Below are 10,243 nucleotides of genomic sequence, written 5' to 3'. Positions count from 1 at the left end.
CGCAACAAATCCATCCGATCGGGACTTCGACTCAAGATCGAACTCCTCCGATCAACCAGATGACAATTCCGGAGCAAACATGAGCTCGGGTTTCGAACCATCCCGGAAACAGACCACCCTCCGACGATCCAACTCGATCTCAATCCAGACCGATTTCACCAACTCATCTAGCCCAAACCCGAGGGGAACTGACTGAAATCCGAGGAATGATGACAACCCTAATCGACGAGATTCGAAGTCAAAGGACAACCAACCAAGCCCTTGCTAATAGGCTAGATCAAGCCGAAAAGGAACTCGCAGAATATCGAGCTGCAAATGCTCGAGAAAGAAACCGAACATCCCTCGACCCATTAAGGGTGACGTCCAACGTACAAAGTACCGGACTGTTCGGCACTCGAGAAATCCCAAACGCCCGATCCGGACGATACACGGGAGAAAATTCAGAACGGCCCCAACCGCAGGGCATCGCCCACCGAAGTTTAAGTTACAGTGAATCAGGGTGTTTTTCTGTCGCAATCACTGCTGAAATCAAAACAAAAAGTGTCCAACTTTCGTTTTCGGAAGCACGAGTCTAGAGACGTCAAAACGACGTCATCTGGTACTCCATTTTCATTTGGCAAAACCATTTTAAAAATATAAAGAACTACTAACTTTTAGCCAAAGATAAGCTGAATTTAGTTTAAACATTCATTTGCATTTGCATTATTTTTACCTTATTATTTTTGAATTAATCATCAGAAGAAATCGCCGTACGTATGAATTCAGCAAATGCTTTATGCATTATGCATAATACTCCGGTCATCGAGAATTCTCCTACTCCCTTTGGTTTTCTACTTCTCTCAATTCCTTTGTTCTTCTGATGGCTTATCTCCCTTCAGAGATCTCCCCTTCAGTTCTCCTTTTGTCTGATCCGTCTTCGCCCAAGCTTGGCCCTTTGGAGGTTCTACAGCTGTTGACTGTTTAGTCTTTGACCTCTGATTTCGTGCAACTCACCACCACTTTCTCGTTGCCAGTTTCATCCAAGACTATTCTGGTAGTGATCAAAGTGGACCTAGAAGGAGACAAAAACGTGGTTCAAGCAGTAGGTAAGTTATTTTTGTTGTCTTGCCAAAAGTATCTTAGGGTTTTCTTTTCTCAGAAATAATTATATTATACTGAAGATCCGTTAAAAACAGACGGTAGCAAAACCCCAGAGATCAAAGAAGGCGCAGGGACAGACACACTTGAAATGGTAACAAAACCCCCAAAGATCAAAACCGGCGCAGGGATGGGCCCAGTTGAAGTGTCTGGATTCATTCAATTAAAGCCGATTAAATAACAAAAAAATGATTTGTATGCTATACGCATGAATAAATAACAGCCTAGTTGAATAAATCACTGAACACCCACACCGCGGTTTGATTATCTCCTAGACACTTTCTGACCCGAGTCCCGAGTGACATTTTTGCGGAGAGCCGGCAGACAATATTGTTAGGACACGAGAATTCAAATTGAAATTACAAAACAAAATGTGATGATAACGATAATATAAATCGGTAAAACATTTGAAAAACTGATATGAAAAAGACGAATAAGTAAAGTTGTGATTTGGTCACTAGCTTTCCTTAACTCAGATGGTTTCTGTACGAGTTTTGAATCTCATGATAAAACAATGTAAGACTGTTTTGCATCACCCAAAACATAATCTACGAATTTAACATCCACATTATACTCTCGAAACTCTATATTAAAAAAATCTAAAGAGATTTGTTAGAAGAGTGAGAATATATGATGTAGTTGGAAGAGTGAGAGTATATGATGTATTAAAGCTTATGGAAGCTTATCTTCATACATATTTTTGTTGTGAATGTTTTCACTTGTGTTTTTTTTAAGTATCTTCTAAATAGAGAGGTAAAATATCTATTGATAAAAGAGATTTAGTCATAAAGCAATTTTGACATGTGTCTTTGAGTTTGCTTAAACTTTTAACATTTGTTACTAAGTCACCAAGGTTGGACACCAAGTGAGCTTTGGTATTAGCCATTTGTTATTAAGTTGCCTCGCTTGGTCACTAAGTTAGATTAGTTATCAAATTTACTTAGCTTACCATTTGTCACCATGGGCTTGCAAAATGTGATGAATTTTCTCGTATAAAGTACAACATTTACTTCACATTAGATTATATTTTTTACTCAGCCAAATAGGTTTATAAAATTATAATTCACATCATATACTCATCTTTTACTCAGCCTAATTGACTCGTGAAAAATAGTTCCAACAACTATATATATATATATATATATATATATCTCCAAAACAAAAACCTACTACTCATGCGAGTCAAAGTGAACACATGAAATTAAGATTAAGCTTTAGTTCTGTTTTTTTTTTATAAACGCTGCTTCTAGTGTCAGCGTCTCCAAATACTCACATCAACTGCTTTGTGTAAAATGACGCGGATTTGATGACGAGATAAAAAGTGTCGTCGTAACAATAAAAGGAGTAGCCGGTGTGAGCCATAACTGACGCTAGAATTTTAAGTGATCAAATATCATTGGAAATATGACGCTGCATCTCTTTTAATTAATGCCGGTTTCAGTGTTTCTCTGCAATTTTTTTTTTAAAGCAACAAAAATTACAGGGCTTTTGGAGATGTTGACGCTAGATGCAGTGTTTATCAAAAGAACAGGGCTTTTGCAATATCCTAGTGTATTGTAATTGAACATCCTTTGAATTAACAAAAATTTCCCCGTCAGACGTTTTGGTTTCTTGTAGATTCAGATATCTGAAAAGACAAACACTTTTAGGTCGTTTGTTTCTCTAGACCCTTATCTCGGACAACAATAGTTTCGCAGATTCTATTCTCTCTTCTCTATACCCTATTTGTATGCCATTCAAGCACGAGATAGTTTTGCTTATGCTATATCCTTCGTGCTAATTTCAACTAAATTGTTGTTATCGAAACAAGAGCGAGTCGTGGATACGGTTATTACGTGAGTCCAATCAAACAATGCTGGAAAAGAAATTAAACTCTTTGAGTTTGATTCTGATAACTTATTAAGCTATACATTAGTGATGGACTGATGGGTAAACAAAACATATTAATCATACGCGCACCCACGTGCATTTGTTTGTACATGTATTCCATATATTTTAATGTCAGCATATTCTTGTGGATATTTCCTCGCATATTAATACAATTATTAGTCTGTCAGACTTTAACTCTTGTTCGATAATTTATGATTATTAGTCACTGTTTCTACTTTTGCAATAATGATGTCGATAACTTTGATAATCTCATTCCGCATCCAGGTTACTTCCCAAGTATTTCTCGAGTACTTTTATATACCAAAACATTAATTTTCTGTTGAGAAAAAAGTGATTCTACTGGAGCCACAATTCCACACATTTCCATAGATCTGTGGGTATATCTGGAAGATGATGAATGACAAACTATTTAATTGAAAAGTTATCTCCAGATCGACACTCTCCAACTAGCTTCCCTTGAGGTAGAAAGTTGCAGAAAACTAATCAAAAAGAGGAGGAAGTGGACAAAGATCATAACAAGTTTCATACTTTAGTTGTTGAGACAATACTTTTTGGATACCTCGAAATCTGATTTGCTAAATCAATGCTTCGTGGATTGGTAATGGCAATGTAAGTAGTTTAGGATGGAGTCTTAAGGATCACATGGATATTGAATTATCCGGACTACATGTGTACAGCAAAAGCCTCTCGGCTTTACATGATAAGATGGAAGGACTAATTTGGGCGACTTTATGTATGAGAGACATGAGGATCTCCTCGATCTGGTTCGAGACAGACCGCTCATACCTAGTGGATATGTCCACGAACTCGATGGATTGGCCAGCTTTTGCTTCGAAGATTGATGCTTTCCGAAGTTTACAAGATAATTTTGAAAACGCGAGCCTACTTCATATTTCTCAGAACAAAAAATGATAAGGCAGACCAACTAGCGAAAAAGACGTATTACGGGCATACAAAAATGCTTTTCAGCGAAACGTCTCGTCTGACCAAAACTTGGTTTAAGAAAATGGGCATCCAACAAAAAAAAAAGATAATCCTGTTCATTTACTATATAATCTGTATTACAAAAATTACAAGATGTCAAATGAATTTTATTTATCTAAAGATAATAGTAAAAAAAATATTGGTTTTACAATAAACAAGGCATTAGAGCACTTACAACAAACAAGGCATTAGAGTAGTGTACCTAGAAGAGTTTTCATGGTTTCTCTTTTTAGAATTTGTGTTTTTCTCTCTCATGAGTGTTTTCATTTTTTCTAATATTTTAATGTTTACATACTATCTTCGGTCTCACTGATGGAAGTGATCTTAGAGTGGTGGTTGATCTTAGAGTGGTGGTTTTAATGCTCGCAACGCCAATCCAAAATAATTTTTGAGTCTATCCAAAAGTGTCAAGCTTGAGGCTTTGAAATGATTCCAATCAATTCATACTCTTCATCTAGTTATTGTATATACTTTTTCACAATGTGTTTATCAAATTATTTCACCATACTCTACAACTTTTTAACCTTTTCTCAGAAAATCAAACTTTTAACTTTTTTGAGAAAAACAAAAATTTTTAACTTCACAAATAAAGTTAAGAATGATTTCATTCCGTGCATGTAACACATAACATCAGCTACTGACTAATTGATGTCCAAATTTATCCCTTCACATATAGTAAGAATTACAGTTCATTATTCAAAATTTAACCCTTTTCTCTACCTTTTGTGCTAATATAGCTATATTTGTTTTGCAGTCTCTAGCGGCATCTACTAGCAATAATAAGCTAATATAGCTATATCTGTTTCAAAAATATTATAAATAAGAATTATATATATATATATATATATCTATATATATATTAATCACTGGCAATAGCAAAACGAATAATAAAATGACTGATTATAGCAGCTAATCACTGGCGATATAACAAAAATGACTGATGATCGTTATCATTAGTCGATAATGTTGATTGCTACTGTGTACTGACTGCCAAATGAACATAATTTATATAGATTATATTTCTATATAAAATCATTTGCGCCATTGTATTGAAAAAATTATGTTGGATGATAATATATCGAACATTTTTATTTTTGGCTTACACATTCAGCTCTTGTAAATTAGCTAATCTACTCTACCCAACTAGTTTATGATGGTCAATAATTAATTTACTTACAACTGTTTGAAGGAGTAGTTAAATTTTAGAGCTCTAAATCGTTGGGATGATTATACTACGTACACATACTAGACACATTAAACCATGAATTTAAAATAGTAAGAAGAAGATTTATTTAATTTCAACTACTTTTAGAAAAAAAATCATTAAAAGCGAATTTTTTCTAACATTTGTCAAGTTGTCGATTAAATCATCATCTAACTTATACATTCCTATTACATTTAATGATTAACTATTTGTAATATATACAATCATGATGAATAACTTCACAGATAAAATTTTCAAGTGTAGATTTTCCCGTACTATTCAGATTGGTGGACGGTTCAACATGTATGATCTTAATGGACATATCACAACGAACGACTCTATTTGTAACATTTCTGGATCTAGAACTTTTGGTAAGGTTTCATGATTTTCATTTTATAATCTGCAATGGCAAGTAATTGATTCTTCTGAAAACCGAATCCCCGACCTAATGTAGAAATCATTAAACATTGATTACTATGCATTTCACAAATCATTGAAGCGATTAGGCCAATCTTCTTTTTACTTCTATATTTTACAAATATAGAAAAACCACAAATGTAGATACTCAACTGTGACTTTGCATTCTATTTTTGAATAGAAAACAGGTCACTTGAGTTATAATAACCATAAAGCTACCAATATCAAAGTTGTATTTTTCGACTAATAACGTCATCTCAAATTTTATTATACGTTGGTTGTGTATAAAAATGAATAAAAAGAGCACCACTATCCAGTATCCAATCCACTTATAAGTGGGCGTCTTGTGACCCACAAAAAATACGTGGTCCCCACTTAATGACGTGGCTATTCTCTACATACAACACACCGTAACGTCTCTCTTCTCTCTCTCTCTCTCTCGGCGTTTACACAAGAATCTCTGAAGGTTGTTTCTGCTCCTCTCTCAGCTATCGTCTTTTAGATTTTTTTCGATCTTGGTACCGATGACGAACACAGATGAATCGGAGAGTTGCGGCAGCAGAGCCGTCGTGGCTTCGCCGTCGCAGGAAAACCCTAGACACTACCGGATGAAACTCGACGTCTACGGCGAAATCTTACAGCGACTCCAGGAATCTAACTACGAGGAAGCTGCCCTTCCTGATTTCGAGGATCAGCTTTGGCAACATTTCAATCGTCTTCCCGCTCGGTAATCTTCTTCTTCTTTGATTCAACTGTTTCATTAGGGTTTTGTTATCTATCGGCTTGATCAATTGGATTAAATTTTCGTTCCAGGGTTTGTATATGTTCATCAATTGAATCAAGTCTATTAGTTTGTTTTAGTAATGTTTATTTCATTGTATTTGGCATTTTTATCTTTGAGTGTTTCTAGATATGCTCTGGATGTTAAAGTTGAGAGAGCAGAAGATGTTCTCACACATCAGAGATTACTGAAACTGGCGGAAGATCCTGCAACGAGGCCTGTGTTTGATGTTCATAGCGTACAGGTGATCAAATTGAGTTCTCAGTGATGATGAAAAGCTTCTTTTGTGTGTTTATTGGTTTTCTCTGGTCAGGTTGCTCCCAGAAACTCTGCGGAGTCTGACCCTGCGTTGGAGGAAGATGCTCAAAGCTCTAGCCACACTAGCGGCCAGGGGTTAGGGATTTTCTATCGAAATCAGATCCATTTTCAGCTTCCTACTTTCTTTTTTTAACAGTACCATTTCTTCTTGTTTATAGGGTTCTTGCACCTCCGACTTTTGGCTCTTCTCCAAATTTTGAGGCGATTACTCTTGGAAATAAAATTGTTGAAGATGTTGATAGTGCTGTTAATGCAACTCTCACTACTCGGTACGATTTATTATTAAAATTTTGTTTCTCTGAATGGTTTTGTTCATTCCTAACTTATTTTGCTGCCAATTATGCAGACCAATGCATGAGATCACCTTCTCAACCATCGACAAGCCTAAACTCCTTAGTCAGGTTGGTGGTCCTTCGTTTAACCTCAGTAAAATTTTGCCACAACAACTTGTTGCTTAAGCTCTTAAAATTTGCCACAATATTTGATGCTTCGTTACAGACTGTCATGTAGAGGATGGTTACTTGTTCCATTCTTTTGACAATTTGAGTCAGAAATGATTTTCTGTTTTAGCTTACTTCCCTGCTTGGTGAGCTTGGATTGAATATTCAAGAGGCTCATGCTTTCTCCACTGTCGATGGTTTTTCTTTGGATGTTTTTGTTGTCGATGGTTGGTCTCAGGAGGTATGATTTTAGCCTTTTGAAATACTACTTGTTACGTAGTGAATGCCTTTAGAGAGATCTCAAGTACTTAAAACTATTATGTCTTGTTATCACTGAACTTGTTGATAGACGTGAGCAACTTTGGAATTATAGGAAACAGACGGTTTAAAAGATGCATTAAGCAAGGAGATTCTGAAGCTTAAGGTATTTTACATATCCTGATTTTTGTGACAATTTCTTATGTTTATGAGATAAAAGATGCAACGCTATGCATGCGTACCTTAGTGTGACGCTGTACCTATATCTTGATGCTATGTTTTGCTTCAAACGTTTGAGAATTGCTTTTTGCTGGCTATGTTCAACAGGATCAACCTGGTTCTAAACAGAAATCTATTGCTTTCTTTGAGCATGACAAATCTAGCAACGAGCTGATACCCGCCTGCATTGAAATACCCACGGATGGAACTGACGAATGGGAGATTGACGTGAAACAGCTCAAAATTGAAAAGAAAGTGGCATCTGGTTCATATGGGGATCTGTGAGTTTGTTGTTCTGTAAGCTGGTTTTACAAAGCTGTAATTTTTTGTTTCGAAGTTTCAGTATTCAGTAATATGTTTTTTTTATGACTATGCAGGCATAAAGGCACTTATTGCAGTCAGGAAGTGGCTATCAAATTCCTCAAGCCTGAGCGTGTAAACACGGAGATGCTTAGAGAATTTTCTCAAGAAGTTTATATTATGAGGTCGGTTCAAATAATTCTAATAATACTGTTGAATGCGTAGTAGCTTAAGCTGATATTCTACTGCGGAATCCAGTTCGTAGTTCTATACCGAAACATGAGTTAGTGTGTTACGTTTATATTCAGGAGCAGGCTTGAATTTTGACAGTCTTTGTAACCAACATGCATGATTCAGTGTTCTCAGTGTCAATTTGTGACCCATATATATACTGTCTGTAGGAAAGTCCGCCATAAAAATGTTGTCCAGTTTTTGGGTGCATGCACACGATCTCCCACCCTCTGTATTGTGACTGGTAAGATTTTAATAGATTTGAGTTGTAATTCACAAAGACATGTCATTTGAGTTGAGGGGTTTCATCTTTGTGACAGAGTTTATGGCTCGGGGGAGCATTTATGATTTTCTTCACAAACAGAAATGCGCTTTCAAACTTCAAACGTTGCTTAAAGTTGCACTTGACGTTGCAAAAGGGATGTGCTATCTGCATCAAAACAATATCATACACAGGGACCTTAAAACTGCAAATCTTCTTATGGATGAACATGGAGTAAGATTTGCTACTCTTAGTGTAGTCACCAATCGTGTCTTTACATTTTATCTCTGCGAACTTATTTCGTTTCAACAAGAAACAACAGCCTCTTGGGTTCTAAACTTTTGATAATATTGACCAGCTTGTCAAGGTTGCTGATTTTGGAGTTGCCAGAGTACAGATTGAGTCAGGGGTCATGACAGCTGAAACAGGGACTTATCGATGGATGGCTCCAGAGGTATGTTGATCCGAGTATATGAAACTTATTGCATCAGTCTATGGCTCTCTCTTCTGTTTAATCTCTCGCTTACTTTGACAATATACTTCTGAAATTCAGGTCATTGAACACAAACCTTACAGTCACAAAGCTGATGTGTTCAGTTATGCGATAGTGCTATGGGAACTTTTGACTGGTGATGTAAGTATCTGCTTACAAATCTTTCTCTAAGTCTGTCTTTCACGCTAGTTAAAGATACTGAGGTGTATTGTGTATTTGTAAATGGAAACAGATACCATATGCTTTCTTGACTCCACTACAGGCGGCTGTTGGCGTTGTTCAGAAGGTATTATGACGTTGCGTACGAGTTTTATTTCTCTCTTCCTCCGGAGGCTTTAGTTGAAAGCCTTTTTGTTTGTTATCAGGGGCTTAGACCAAAAATTCCAAAGAAAACACACCCAAGAGTGAAGGGACTTCTAGAGAGATGCTGGCAGCAAGAGCCGAAGGAAAGGCCAGACTTTGAGGAAATCATAGAAATGCTTCAACAGATAATGACTGAAGTAAACGTCGTACCATGATGATCCCCTTAGAAGGCCAGATTTCTCTGAGAAGGATGTGGTGGTGAAAACAAGCAGGTTGGAGATGAAGACCCAAAAAAGCCACGTTACTAGTTCTGATCAGTGATAACTCACTCATTCACGCTCTTTCATTTTGATCGTACAGTTTTTTCTCTATTTTTTTCTTTTAGTTGGTTGGTTTGGCGGAAATGGGGAGGACCTTGATTTGACCGTATAGTTCAGCGTTTTCTCCTTTTAGTTGCTCTTTGATGATTCCTTTCTACGTCGAACCTTCCCAGCACTTTTTTTATCTTTTATAAGAAAAAAAAAAGAAAGTTTGCATGTTCATCTGACAAAAACATTTTCTTTTAAGTATTTTTATGAGCAGACATTGTTGTGGATGTTACATACACTACCACTCATGTCTGCCGCTTACACATCCAACTTAAGCTTGACCAACGCTCGTTCATGATGAGGATAGAAACACCATGAAATGAATCGGTTTTATTCTAATGGAAAAATTGAGGCCCTTAGGTACGGTTTGGAAATTTTCTGATCCCGAGACTCCAGTTGAAACCGGTCTGTAAGTTTGGCATCTTCTTCCACGGGTGATGCTTCAGGGACATTTACTAGCTGGAGAAGAACGGTTTTGGATTGAGCTTGATGGAGTTGCTAAAGTATGCCATGAGATAAACGTCCTTCTCAAAAACAAAATTCCTTGAGCATAGCTAAGAAACTAGTAGCTAAAACAGTAGGACTCAACCAACTTGGATTTGAGGAATGAAGTAGATAGTTCTGCAAACCAACATCAA

At 36.6% G+C, this 10,243-nt stretch overlaps 1 protein-coding gene across 1 annotated transcript; it reads left to right on the top strand.

Annotated features, from left to right (window-relative positions):
* Nucleotides 1-6,051: 6,051 nt before the first annotated feature.
* Nucleotides 6,052-9,779, top strand: LOC106366375 (serine/threonine-protein kinase STY8). Its single transcript, XM_013805976.3, has 15 exons — nucleotides 6,052-6,359; nucleotides 6,543-6,657; nucleotides 6,727-6,806; nucleotides 6,890-7,000; nucleotides 7,078-7,132; nucleotides 7,302-7,412; nucleotides 7,545-7,595; nucleotides 7,757-7,929; nucleotides 8,026-8,133; nucleotides 8,350-8,423; nucleotides 8,500-8,675; nucleotides 8,800-8,895; nucleotides 8,995-9,075; nucleotides 9,167-9,220; nucleotides 9,300-9,779. Exons 1-15 carry the CDS (start codon nucleotides 6,157-6,159, stop codon nucleotides 9,450-9,452), a joined length of 1,641 nt encoding a protein of 546 aa, XP_013661430.1. The 5' UTR covers nucleotides 6,052-6,156; the 3' UTR covers nucleotides 9,453-9,779.
* Nucleotides 9,780-10,243: the final 464 nt, after the last annotated feature.

The sequence above is a fragment of the Brassica napus genome, chromosome A9, assembly GCF_020379485.1.
Source record: "Brassica napus cultivar Da-Ae chromosome A9, Da-Ae, whole genome shotgun sequence".
NCBI lineage: Eukaryota > Viridiplantae > Streptophyta > Magnoliopsida > Brassicales > Brassicaceae > Brassica > Brassica napus.
Note: the sequence above shows the minus strand (reverse complement) of the source record. Positions and strands in the feature narration are given on the sequence as shown.

What these genes read in the sequence shown, in the direction of transcription:
- LOC106366375 (XM_013805976.3), top strand. Translation starts at nt 6,157, where the DNA reads ATGACGAACACAGATGAATCGGAGAGTTGCGGCAGCAGAGCCGTCGTG. An exon ending in TTGATGTTCATAGCGTACAG is followed by an intron (nt 6,658 to 6,726) that starts GTGATCAAATTG and finishes TTCTCTGGTCAG; the next exon opens with GTTGCTCCCAGAAACTCTGC. An exon ending in ATCGATGGATGGCTCCAGAG is followed by an intron (nt 8,896 to 8,994) that starts GTATGTTGATCC and finishes TCTGAAATTCAG; the next exon opens with GTCATTGAACACAAACCTTA.